This window comes from Dermacentor andersoni, chromosome 11 (genome assembly GCF_023375885.2).
Source record: "Dermacentor andersoni chromosome 11, qqDerAnde1_hic_scaffold, whole genome shotgun sequence".
NCBI lineage: Eukaryota > Metazoa > Arthropoda > Arachnida > Ixodida > Ixodidae > Dermacentor > Dermacentor andersoni.
The window spans coordinates 4,611,496-4,625,585 of NC_092824.1; the positions used below are offsets into that span (position 1 = coordinate 4,611,496).

The 14,090-nt window shown below is 42.9% G+C and overlaps 1 protein-coding gene and 1 long non-coding RNA gene across 2 annotated transcripts; both read left to right on the forward strand.

Annotated features, from left to right (window-relative positions):
* The first annotated feature begins 338 nt into the window (after window positions 1-338).
* On the forward strand, window positions 339-4,238 carry LOC126517538 (uncharacterized). Its single transcript, XM_072285303.1, has 2 exons — window positions 339-2,004; window positions 4,028-4,238. Exon 1 carries the CDS (start codon window positions 499-501, stop codon window positions 1,717-1,719), a length of 1,221 nt encoding a protein of 406 aa, XP_072141404.1. The 5' UTR covers window positions 339-498; the 3' UTR covers window positions 1,720-2,004; window positions 4,028-4,238.
* Window positions 4,239-4,302: 64 nt separating this feature from the next.
* On the forward strand, window positions 4,303-11,151 carry LOC126517540 (uncharacterized). The gene is made up of 3 exons (XR_007596228.3): window positions 4,303-5,299; window positions 6,270-6,346; window positions 8,824-11,151. It is a non-coding gene; the product is annotated as an uncharacterized lncRNA (long non-coding RNA).
* Window positions 11,152-14,090: the final 2,939 nt, after the last annotated feature.

Here is a 14,090-nt window from a genome sequence, read left to right on the forward strand (position 1 = left end):
TCTGATTCAATATTGAGGAAGGAGTGAGCATAGATCATGCTTAAGTTTCATATTTGTTTCTTATTAAAACAAAACTAATAGGATAAATTTTTGAAGTTATGGCGCATTGCATTTGAAATTCAATTTTAACATAAATTTGAGCAATATCAAGGGTGACCTCATGACACAGTCAAGTTGAAGGTGAGGGAGTAAAATAAATGCTACATTAGCCCGTGTCCAAAGCCTTCAGAGTGATTATTTTTGTTTGCATCTCTCTCCCAATAGTACTTGTCACTATCTAATGCTATTTTGTGCTTTTATTACAGAATTTCATGAATGGAAAGCAGAAGAAGAGGGTAGCCAAAACTGTTGGTTCATTTTGCCCAGGGACCCCAAAAAGCTGGCCAGTGGAGAAACAAGGATCCACTATTACTGTAATAGATCAGGCGAGGCAAGGAAAAAGGAAGGTCATAGTGACCGTCGGGAGAAAAGTCAGGGGAGCTGTAGGTCTGGTAAGATATGTCTTTCATTTATTACCGTCACAATTACCGTCCGACACCTGAAGGCACCACCATAAAAGTCAGGTATCAAAGAAACCATTACGGTCATAAACCAGAAATTCAGCACTTGAGAATGAGTGACAAGGAAAAGGCCAGCGTAGCAGAGAACCTAGAAAGGGGTGTGCCCATGAAAACCATTCTAAAGCGAGTAAGAACATCTGTGGCATCCAAGCTGAGGCCCGTGCACTTGGCAGAGTGCTCAACCCTGCATAACATCAAACAGCAGTTTAACATTGCTGCTCCTGAATATTGTCACACTAATGACGCTATCAGTGTAGACATGTGGGTGCTTGTGATGAAAGAAAAAGGTGAAACACTTGTCCGCCTGTACAAGGCACAAGGTGCAGTGGACCCAAGTGGTACATTTCCTTCAGCAGACTTTGCTCTTGTTCTGATGACAGAGTCTCAGAAGGAGCTACTAGAAAAATTGGGCCCTGCAGGTACTGTATGTCTTGACTCCACACATGGAACTACAGAGTATCAGTTTGAGCTGACCACTCTTCTGGTGCTAGATAAAATAGGATCAGGTGTAGCTATAGCTTATTTCATCTGCAACCGGATGAACGAGCAAACTTTGACAGCATTCTTCAAATATCTGGAGTCGGCCATGGCCAAAAAAGTGGCTGCTAAGACATTGATATCTGATGATGCGTCGCAATTCTACAAAGCATGGTCCATGGTCATGGGTGCCGCAAAACAGAAACTTCTCAGTGCCTGGCATGTGGATAACAATTGGCGTAAGAAGATACTCGAGTGTGTAGAGAAACAGCTAAGGCCACATGTTTACCATAGTGTGTGGCTACTCTTAGAGTTCCTCGCGGAAAAGGCATTTGAAGATTATTTTAAGCAATTCCTTTCTAGTGAGGAAGAAAAACTGAGGGACTTCCTGAAGTACTTCAATGACCACTATGCAGTTAGGCCGCAAGAGTGGGCCTATTGCTTTAGGACTAGAGCAGCTGTCAACACTAACATGCACCTTGAGAGCAAGCGCAGGACGTTAAAGCATACTATGCTGGAGAGAAAACAGAATAAGCATGGTGACAAACTTATTTCTGCCCTCATGGACTTGACAAATCATTTTTTAATGAAAAGGGCTATCCAGATGATGAAAGGGGCAAAGGGTAAGAAGCTGAGCAGAATTCAGAAGAACCACAGGTCTGGCAGTGAAATGGCAGCTTGAGCCAAATTAAATGAAGATGGCTGTGCCAAATTAAATGAAGATGGCATATAGACTGTGCCATCTCAGTCTATTAAAGGGCTCTCATATAAAGTGTCAAAAGTGGGAGATGGTGCTTGCTGTCCTTTGAGGTGTAAGGAATGTGCAGTGTGTGTGCATACTTACATGTGCACTTGCTATGACCATCTTATACACTTTACAGTGTGCAAGCACATTCACTGTGTGGTCATCGCTAATCCAACTAGCAGCAACAAGGCCCATGAGAGCTCACCCGAAGAAGCATGTGAGGCAAGTCGGGCATTGCGCATTGTACAGAGTATAACAAAGCTGGAAGCAGCCAAAGCAGTGTAAAGCTCAGCACTCTTAAGAGCAAAAATGGACTCGGTCAGACAGGCAATATCAGATGGTGAAGCCTCTGAGGGTGTGGCTGAGAAGGCAAACAATTTGTTTGAGCCAGTTTTCATGCTTGTTGAAAGTGAAAGTGACCCAAAAAGAAAGATGCCAGACCATTCAAATGAACCAGCCAACAAAAAAGTTGTGCACCTGTTAAGATTTCACTCTACAAAAAACCCTAGATTGTCGCAGCCATCATCTAGCTTTTCAAGGCCCACTGAAGCTCAAAAGGAAGTCCTTAAATAACAGCTTAGGGACAGCAACATAGAAACAAGAGATAACCATGTCAGCAGGGCACGATTACTGGTAACAAGCCTCCAGTGCAGTTGGGAAGAGAGAAGTGGTGCAGTAGTGCTGTGCTGTCATGCCTTATTGAAGCAGGTTGAGGGCTCGCATGTTAACAAATCATGACATGTGGTCTCTGATGATTAGCCCGTCTGTTTTTGTCTGTGGTGTGCAGCCATATGTCACAGCTGGATGGTATGTGTGTTAGAGCACGAGAGATCCCTCCATGCTTGTTGTATGAGCTGCTGGTTAGTGTTCTGTGAAGATAGGTACAGACCCAGTGGTCATCTCTGGTATGTGGCAGCTGTTGGATGGTAGTGTGTTAGAGCACGCCTCCATGCTTGTCATATGAGCCGCTGGTAAGTATGTCTGTACATAGATGTAAGGAAGTGCATTGGATGGTGTGTAGTGTTTCAGTGTGCAAAAGCCTCCAATGTGTTTTGCTACTTATAAATTTGTGTAAACACTCAGTAGCGCAGTAGTTATGATGTTGCACTGTTGAGCACGAGCTTGCGGGTTCAATCCCAGCAAAGGTGGCTGCATTTCAGTGGTGGTGAAATGAAAAAAAAAAGTGTGTAGTTGAATTTAAGTGCACATCACAAAACCCGAGGTGGTCAAAAATATTACTGAGTCCCGCACTGTGGCATGCCTCATAATTCGATCTAGATTTTGTGTTCCATGTGATGTTCTTATTGCCCATTTGAATAAACTTTTATTTTTCAGATTACCAAAATAGAGGGCATATGCAGTGGTATTGTGTGCAGTCTGGATAAGTTGCTCTGGTCATGAGCACTCAATTAAAACTTCTGCATATTTGGCTGCAGCAGACAGTGTCATAATGATTGTAAAGACTATGCAGAAAGCTTTAGGCCACTCTACATATCAGATCAGTTTTATATTGCATCCCTTATGGTGCATCTCTTACTTGAGTAGGCATAATAACAATTGGCAATGCTTCCTTACACATTTAATATTTTTCTTTTTTTCTTTTGGAAGAGTAGCCTTCGAAGAATAATCTACAACAGTGCTCCTACCTTCTCTTTCACTGTCTCCCCATTTCTTTTCTACACTTCAACTTCATTCTATGCACTTTCTTATTCTCCTCTTCATCCTACATTGAGGGTGTGGGAAAGTGAGCTAAGCGTGCATAAAGATTGCTGTGCCGAACTTAATTGCGGCACTGACGAAAACAAATCTTTGTCAAAAGGTTCACTCCAGCTATATTCCCCCTCCAAACACTGTTTATCACTTCAAGCCTTCATATTCCTGTGAGCTTTTGTCTTGTTTAACAGTTGTAACAGTCATACTATTTATTACTATCAATAGCCAGCATACATTTAGCACTGCAAAGGGCTGTTTAGAAGATGTGCGAGTTTCTACTTCCCTTATGATAAATACTCCAGACATTCAGTCTCTATTTTATGAAAATCTTTCAAACATTGCCAGTGATGACCACCATATAGGTTAATGTCGGCATGGGACTGAGGCTTTCCCGCAAAAAGAATAGTTATGTTGTGCTCATATCATGTGACTGGCAGTTTCTGCTGTAATTTTTGCACTTGTCAACTGCACTGTGAAGAGTTCATTTCTGTGAATATGTGCTGGCCTGATTCTTCTTGTTCACGCATTTCAGATCTTGTGCTATGAGATGAGGAGGTGTAAAATAAAAACACCGTGTAGATTTCACAATGCCTTTAAGAAACCATGCGAAGCTTGGAGATGAAGCATTACATGCACCTTGAACCAAGTGTCTGGACACAGCGAGTGAAAGTTGTTTTGTCATGAGCGAGGGTGTCGGTGTTACTTGTAACTACCTTTAAATAAAGGTTTGTTTCAAAACAGTGGCTCAACTCTGTGTTTCCCCCGGTAAAAAACACAACCATTGCGATTTTCATGAGCGAGGGTGTCGGTGTTACTTGTAACTACCTTTAAATAAAAGTTTGTTTCAAAACAGTGGCTCAACTCTGTGTTCCCCCGGTAAAAAACAAAACCATTGGGATTTACAATTCGCTTTTTAAACATAATTGAACAACATGAATAAAAAAAACTTGATGAATCAAGATATAAGCTTGCCATACCATGGAAACACTTGAAACACCTTTTGAGAAGCTTACTCATACACGAACACACTATAGCAATTATTTTCAATCGTATACCCACAATTTGCCGTGTCACCACGTCAAGTTTCAAGGCAGATTTTTTTTAGACTCCAGGAAGCTATATGCCTAATTCTATCCATTGTTTACTGCATTGCATTTGATTTTCTATAACAAATAAAATTGAATTCTCCATTGATTGCGCCGACGCTCACATTATAATTATATGCTATTATTATTGACTAGTCATATATTTTCTTGGCGGGTGGGGGCTGCACTGGTGGCGTTCTACGAATTTGCGCCGCGTTTGTGCGGGTAAGCTTAAGTGCAGAATTTTTTTTGCGCGTTATGAAAACAATGCACTGCAGGTATTTTAATTAATGCAACGAGCTGTATGAAATATCGGTCAAGGGGTTGGAAACGTCGTTATAGAGAATCCCGACGATTTTTCTTTTGCGTGTGTGTATTTGGAGTTGATTCACAGTTTTATTTCTTTATTTTGGCTACATTGCGCCAATTGCGCTTCCATAGAATAAAGAAACGCGCTTCCACGCGCTTGCCGACTCGATCGCAAGGGGACAGCCTGATCAACATCAATATCAGCAGCAATGGCGGATTTGCGCTTGCCATGGCGCTTGCAAAGTTTTCAATAGTTTTCGACTATTAAGTGATGCTTTTGCTATTTTAACGTGTGGAGGTTCATTGTACGTCTGTTTTTTCAAGTTTGGCATGTGTTTTAACACATGTGAAGGTGTAGTCTTTTCTTCTTCAGCGGATATTTGTACAAGACCCCGTTCACCGTCTATCAGGTAAGATGTGTACATATGCTACACGCAATCGTAGTGCTTCACTAAGCCACAGTGCACTACAAAGTTAAGCATGAGCGGTACACAAAATTCACAAGTTCTTAGTATTGCCAAGAACAACCATTGCTTGGTGAAGTTCTCACACGCGTTGTAGAAGTTGTTGGGCGCGGCAGTGCTGAACGTAGCGTTAGCGGCTTAAATCGTGTTTTTTACTAGTAACAACGTGTCACTATTTCATATTATTGGCGGCGTCTCCAGGACACCAAATCGGTAACGGGGACACCAGAGCTAGAACGCGGACTGGTCCATGGGTTGGGGCTCGCCGAGGCCTGCGCGTAAGTCGTACTTTCCGAATTTTCTGACGCATTTTAAGATCAGCTGTCCGCTTTCGCGGACAAGGCTGGAGTCAGGGTGGTCCGTGAGTTGGGGCAACATAACCTGCTTCCAGTTTTGATCCCTCCGCTGCCCCTTGGGTACCCTGCCGCCTCCTTGATTATAATCTAATGCTCTCCTGAGGCCTCTGTTTGCCGGTTACATGTGCCCTCCTGGAGCACTACTTGTAAATGAATCCGATCTATCGTCGCAACGAAAAAAGCGCCCCGCGACTTCTGCAACACCAGTCAGAACCTTGCCCATTGGTTTACATATGTGTGGCCGCAAATATCTGAAACTTAATGCCAGTTCAACAGGTTTGTTGGCAAGGGTGTCAGGTCGTTGCTTTGTGTTGAATCGGCCTTTTCTCAATTCTTAAGAATTTAATTGGAATGCACCTGACCAGTGCTGCTTTGTGGTGCTTGCCACCAGTCCCTTGGACAGGGAAGATATATGAGAATCCCTGTGCATACACTTTATACGCAGTGGTGTGACCGCTTCCTTTGGGAAACTGCCACGTTAGCGATATTGTGAGTGCAATGTGACTTTCCTTCATCTTCCTTATCCGTACGTAGTGTGTGTCGCTTCTTCCTCGCCATAGCTCTAGCTCGGCAAGAATAAAGCGGTTCCTTAGAAGTGGTGGAGGTGCTGGGGTTCTGCATACCAAGGACGTATAAGGTAACAGTGTTTGTGCCTTTAATATGTCTCATTCGATCATTTTGAGACATGGTGGTGTTCATGCGTTAGCACAGTGCAAGGACATCCACAATGTAAGAGGTACATGATTCTCGAATTGTATACTCTCTCTGGGCTTTTCTCGCGACCTCAGCACAAGTAGTGGGAGCATCAAAAAACTGACAAAGCTGGTGCATGAATGTTGCCCAGTGTTGGTGTTCCTTGGTGTTGAAATTATCCTTCCTTTCTCTAAATCCAAGAGCGAGATCTTGCATTCTGAATGTTTGCTTGCACTCTCATTATTCGCCTTCACCATGCTTTCGTCAGCGGTCGTCTGCTTGGTGAAGTGGGAGCGCCTATTGAACACTGCCTACTCACTGATGTAGAAGGTGAAGCAAACAGTCAGAAAGCTAGAAGCTTGCCCAATCTCATCCCAGGTTTTTAATCCAGTTTGACATTGAAGCAACCTGGTAGTATTAAAGTACTTTAGAAAGAGGTTCCAGAAGCATTGCCAAGTTTGCCACTTGGTGAAATTTGTAGTTTGGAAACAATTTAGGCTCTTAGCAAGATTAGTAGTGAACAGAGGTTTTCACATGGCGATTGGTGTTGTCCAAAATGCATGAAGAGGTCACAGTACGAGTACTTAAGCTGATAGTGTCGGGTAACCATAAGCACCAGCAGGGGCCCCGTAACAGTGTCCCCTTTAACTTCAGATATGCTTCACTGCATGATGCTAAATATGCTTCGCCGCATAACACTGCTCTGCTGCAGTGAAGGTGATTTAAACCGACAACAGCCGAGAAGGTGCAAACAGCACTGCGCTGCCTGGTTCTTGCTGTTGGCCTTTTCTTCTTTTCACAGTGTCCTTACTGTAAGTGCACTCCAGAGTTACAATGCAGGAATATGCATGTGTGCATAAGCTTTCATTCAAGAGTAACTCATGATCATAAGTTACGTCATCATGGTTTCGTACCATGTCACGGCATCATAAGTGAGACATAATAAAGAAGCCCTCAAAGTCTGCGGGAGAGACTAATCTTTTGTGCGAGATTGTGCTATCCTTGCTGCACGCAGTGCAATATTATATGACTCTCATGTCTATGGTGGCATTGTCGATTATGAATGTTTCCTTACTGCGTTAAAAAAATGTGTAGTGCATCTTTCAGATAATAATGGCATTATAGCTTCAGAGTTGTTCAAGCTTGGGGTACTTGTTCACTAAAAGTACATTATCACAAAAGCTTTAGAATGTCTAGGTCATAATTGCATTTGAAGAACTAAGTCTTCCTACACATAGCAATTGGTAGCTTACTGTGTAATGTTGAAGGTGGTTTTTATTCATAGGCCCTACGCAGAGAGCCGCAACACAATGCCTGGCATGTGACCAGGGTTCGTCACAGTGTTTGCATTTCCAGTGCTCGTAACTGATTCCAAGCATAAATTTGCTTTATGAATTCTTTGTAGACAGAAGGTGCTTGAATATTGGTTGCATGAAATGCTCCAATGCACACTGTATATGTACAGGGTGTCTTATTACCATACAGATTTTCTTGTTTTAAAGTTATGAGCGCAGCAAATGTGGCATTCTTGCAGAGGAATTCCTCTATTTTGGAACTCCACAAATTTGGAGGCAGTCACATTTTATAGCACTCTCATTTCTTACAAATCTTGAAAGTTGCACCTAATTCAAGATATTCATCATTGAATTTCACTGGTAAATCGAGACAATATTGGAACAGAGTGTGCTGGGAGCGCAGAAAAGAAGGTCCCGCTACCTCATCAGATGGAAACACCCCCGACAACAGGCTCGAGAAAGTCTGAAACAACATCTTGGCCAGTCATTGTAGCAGCTGATACGACACACTTTGCCTTGCAAGCATGTGCATCAGTGTGCCGTGTCAGGCTATCATTTAAGCTTTGTCCCACACTTCTTGACAGGGCACTGCCGCCTGATGTGGAGCAGGATGCACCAAGTTTTGATTGTACTCAATTGAGCGCGATAATGAATATTTCAAAATAAGTGCAATTTTCGAGATTTCGAAAAAGAAAGGGTGTGCGTTCACATGTGACTGCCTCCAAATATGCCATTTAGAAGGCTGCCGCCAAGTTACTAATAAAAAAGTGACTGAATTTTTCAAAATTAATTTTCTGAAACTCGCATTAGCAGCAAAGTGTGTCCTCCTCACCTAGAAACTCCTTTGCAAGAACGACAGGCTCTCTGTGCTCAAAACTTTTTGCTAAATATCTGCATGGTTAAAAAAAAAATAGATATGCATAATTGTTAATGTATGAAAATCGTACACTATCGCTTTTCAAAATTTTTGTCCTATGCAACACCAGAAAAATTGGAAATAGAAGCTTCAGGTGACCTATCTGATGTGCAAGTTGCATGGCCATATTATTGTTTTAATTTTTCGCTATTACCTTTTACTGTGATGTCGCCACTGCAGCAGCTCGATGGCTGTGGCTTTTCATTCCAGGTCACAAAGCTGCACCCAGGTAGAGGCAGAATCCAAAAATGCTTGTGTACTTCAAGTATAGCTGCACATTACAGAATCCGAGGCCCTCAAGATTTATCCGTAGCCCTCGTGTAGCCCACGAGTTCCATATTTTTTATTGGGATTGAAGAGTAACGTTTGTGCTGTATCCCTCTATTTCAGACTAAATAATGTGCATGCAAAATTATATCTTCATTACTTTACACCATTGCACCAATATCTGTTGTGCGTTGATTTTCTGATGTCCTTGCATTTGCTATAGCAAGGATTTTTAAAAATCAGCCACAAAAGAAAAAAATAAATGGTCAAGGAACGAAGTGGTGTGTAGCAGCTCCCTTTTTTTTAATCGGCGGCAAGTTTTGCACTCGTGTGTTAGCAACACTGTTTCGCCAGTTGTGTACTTCAAAAGAAGTGTTACCTTTCTGCTTTGGAACTTTGTGGTTTTGTTCTGCCAGCTGCTTGACCAACACAAGCAAAATGTACTTTGGATATTCCACAAATTTATTCTGTATGCATTTGGTACAATAAAATTTGTTTCAAGAATGGACAAATGCAGTGATGGTTAATTGAAAACTGCAACATGCTGAGTTTCATGCTTCATTAATTTTCTCAGCCCCAAAGAAAGCATGCGAGGTTTGAAAATGTATCATGTGACATTAGTGCACTCGGTCTAGAGAACTGATTAATGCTGCACATACATTGAACATGGTGGCCATAACCATCCCTCATGAATTGGCATTCCCTGCCTAAACCACCTCACCAAGACAGCTTGTTAACAGCAAGAAAGCTGACGGGGCTTCCAAGAATTTCTATGCACTATTTATTACTATCGCCCTACTGAAATTGCTCCATTGCTTTGCTGACAATTGTCTTGACAAAAGTGGAAGCCGAATCTGTTGAGGTCGATCAGTTTTATTTACATACAACCTATTATAAAGTGGACCTTTCTTCGCCTCTTCAACTGTTCCCACAGCTGCTGCTGCCATCTTGCACGCCACATCGAGGAGGAGGGCAATGTACATGGTAGGTGCATGGGAGGATTTTCCAAGGAACTCTGGAAAGCTGTAATCAGATTGTGGGCAAAGTTAAAAACTTAAATACAAAAAGGGTGTAGAGTATTGTAACCTTGTACATGTTGATCACACCACATGTTTCAGCTACAGCTATAAGTGCCTTGTCTCATCAACCAAGCTACAGTTCTTGCAATGTTACACTTTGTGATACTCAGTATGAATTGACAAGACTAGCTGCTATTCTAGTGGTTGTGCAGGCCACAAGGGAACAGTGCCTGGCCTTTGTGCTTGTATGTGTCAATTTCTCTTTCAGTCTCGCCCAAGCCACACCAAAATGTTATCCACAAGTGTCGTGCCAAAATGGCCTGGCGACATTTCGTATTAAGCCGTTTGACCCATTTATTGCACTGATGCACACAGTGCAACCAAATGAAGGAAATGACATCGCCTAGGTGATTATTAAATTACCCTTCTAAAATACCACAAGAGGAATTTTGCTGTGGCAAGAGCCTTAGCAAAACCATAAGAGACACAAAAATGAAGGAAAAGCGACACCTTCAAGTTCCCGCACCGACTCACCACGAGAAGCACGAATTTCGGCAGTGTCTGCTTGAGCTTAGTTATTTGGAGATACATGCAGTTGAATGCTTTTACACGCATTGAGATGCCCCACTATACTAGCTTGCCTTTTATGGCTATAGAAAGTTGTATAGTGCCATAAGTCTGCCTATTCTTCCGATTGGAATCTATATTGAAGCTGCTTTGAGCAACGGGCGGTATTCTATTTCAGCGCTAATGATACATTGACAGTAGTGTGCCTGGAAGGAATAGACAAAAGCATTGCAGAAGCTGCAGCACTTTGTGCTCGCTGAATGATCATACGAGAAGGTAAAGATGCCATCAGAAAGCATCCTTCGTATAGAGTCTCTTTAAAAGAAAAATACTACATCTAGACATGGTGACAGTTGTGGTGGCAAACTAAAAATATTATGATAGTTCAAGGTGTGGTATGGCATGTTTATGCTATTTCTGAAAAAATAAACACGGCAAGTGTGTCCATGCCAACAATTGAGGCAGGATGTGCAGATGCAAAGCTGCAATACAGCACCACGGCGTCAAAAGGACAGTATGCAAGTGGTGGTCCAGCATCAAAACTTCAATGTCCCTACACTACAACACTGGGAGGCCATGCTGCATGACAGAAGCCTGTGTGGCCAGCAGGCGCTGCTCTGTCGGGCACAGGACGTGGCAGCAACTATTTCTCCTAAGGATTCAATAAACGGATTTCTCTACCTCACCCGCCATGCGATGCGCCGTGAGGGAATGACAGTGCCACTACTCTCACAGGATATGGATGGTGCACAGCACCACCTTGAGCATCGGAGCGCACGTCTGCCTATGAGCTCTGTGTACTACGAACACAAGTGGTGCATGCGAGGTAACATTTAACATATCACTGCCAAATGCCATCAATGAACACAAGCAGCAAAGAAAGCTGCTTACATAATTTTCACAGTGTGTCGGATCTGCATATTTTTTACATCCTGTCTGCATGCCGCATTGTTCATTTGTTCGTCACTGCTAAAAAGTGCATAGTTGCATGGTACTTTTTTTGATTTTGTGCACTTTCTTTTGTCCTGAAAAAATAACCACAGCAGCTATCTTCATAAAAATGAAGCAGTTAGATGTTTCTCAATGAGCCGTAAGTATTAAAGTTGCTCAACAGGGTAGTCTACTGAATTGATTGTATTTGAGTACTGCAGGCCTAGTTGTTTCTTTGTGCCTCGGCACTAGTTAGCTGAAACACCCTGTATACTGGACGGCTTGCCTGGCTGCCCGCACCGCCGAGGCGGAGCATCTAACGTTTTCGTGGCGCACTTGTCGCCGTCTCGTGGCACCGGTCGTCCATCCTTATCGCGCAGCACACGCCAGCGTCGTCTGGTGTTCTGATTGGCCGCGGCAAATCGGACAGCTCTGGCGGGCGGGAAAAGTGGTCCGCAAGCGATCGGGCTTGCCGCCTAGTTTAACGCCTACTTTTATCCCCTGGCCAAGAGCTTTGCCCGGTTTAGCCGCTCCGTCTTTGGTGTGAACGTGCCTTTAGAGTAAAAAATCAACAGCTTACGCTTCCACATTTTTTGCTTGGTAGCTACATTCAATTTGCTTGCTCCTCGTCTTTTAGATGTCTAGGCTCCCCACATTTTAACGTGGCTGAATAATGCACAAATCAGAAAGACGAGTTTCTGTGGCCTAGCCTTCTCACACTTGCAAGGATACCAGCCAAAGTTGACCTATTTTTCTTATGGGGTGCCCACTGATTATGAGGATGCTGACATCGAAGGATCTCAAGTGGTTCTCTAGCATTTTGGTGACAGAATACAGTAATGCCGAGCTACAACGGACTTGATATCTGTCAGCACCAATGAACGCAGTAGTTAGTAGTCTCACTAAATTGAGAGTTCAGCCCAACAGCAGATGGACACCAGTGGTTTGAATCCCCATGTTGGCAAATTTAACTGGCTGAAATCAAGCATCTAAAAGACACGCACTTAGTTCCATCCCTTCAATCTGTGAGCATAATGAAGATCAAAGGTCAGGTTATGTGGCTGCAGCACCTTCTGTTCATGCAGCATACCTTTACTTTTCTTTACCAAGACACTTAGCATGCACATACCTTGTGTGCAAGCCACATCTATTTATAACAGAAACAGCGCTTTCCAATCGTGAGCAAAAGTTTGGAGGTAAAATATGGTAGAATTTTTTGTCCAGCCAACGCATGCACGCTGAAATCCAAGTGGTACAGCCAATATGTGCCTGTTCAATCACTGCAATGCATTGAGACACTTCGAACAACGCATGGCTGTACCAGAAAAAGTTTAGATGTTTTTCACTAATGCAAGCTTTCGAGTAGCTCGAACGTAAAGTGGCCTGTGTGTTATTGCTATTCAGCCGGAGTGCAATAGGAGCCAGTCAAATTGGTAAAACATGAAGTCAATGTGCACACAAAGACTACGTGTACCCTTGCATGACTTTGTGCCACAGGTAGCTAACAGCTTCCAATTCACAGTCCTTGTAATATGCTTGTGGCCGCCATATACAGTGATCTATTTGATTTAACGGGGATGTGTATGTTGGCTGAAAACAAGAAAATATGCTAGAAAATATATTAACACCGATGGATGCAATATGTCCTTTCCGGTAGTTTCGCAAGGGGGAAACTGTAATTCGAACTTCGTGGCAGCGTGCACCGCACAGCTGCACCTCATTTTATATTCTCGCGCATGCGTCAGTGTTGCCGCAGCTGTCTGTAGTGACACCCTCGCGTGCATTTCTTGTTCAAGCTTTGTTGAAGGGTTTGAAGAAATGAAGGCAGTACGGTGTTGCTCATTTCTCCTTTTAGTATCCTGCTGCTTGCGGAGCATAGTAGCGCCTGCAACTCAGTTCTCAATGCGACCTTTGAATAGCGTGTGCATCTTAACCCTTTCATAGACGCAAGCAGAGAACAGGCCGCTTTGTGTCCGAGACATTACAAGTGCTTTTTTTTATGAAGCATTTTTTACATAACGTAAAATCTCAAAGCTGACTATGATTCAGTAATAGCGAAAAGTGGGAATATTACGTCCCACTATACAGCCTCAAGGCCCGTTTCTACCTACTCGTGGTCACCTGTAATGTGATTAGAAGCAGCCAGAGTACCCAGTACATTATACATTGTTTGTGCATGTTTTCATTATACTTACTGAGCATGCTTTGTATGAGAATCCTCAATCAGGGCTTTCCAATATCGCAAGGGTTCTTAGAAAAAAGATGCTTCTTGAAAATTCTTGAGGGCTCATATGTAGCAGCTCGCATATGTAGGAATGCGATTTGTTCGCGATGCTAATAATTTGATCAACTGTTTTGGTAGCTGTGGGTACGAGAAATTTAGACACCTAACCGCACCAAAATTCAGCTATTATGAAAACGCGGAATTTCGATAAAAAAAGTCCATTTGCCGCTGTGGTGGTTTGAAGGAAGGCGACAGAATAAACTAAACATTGTAGAAAGGGAAGTAAACAATCTGCGCAATCGCTCTATCGTGTTGTTTGACAAAGAAATGGACGAAAAAATGTGCTTAACGTGATTCAGAAACGCATCTACACAGGAATGTTCAATGGTAGCAATTACACTTCACCGCTACATAATAGCGAAGTAGCTCTGAAAAGTGGGACCAATATTTTCCGACCGCCCAACAAAGGG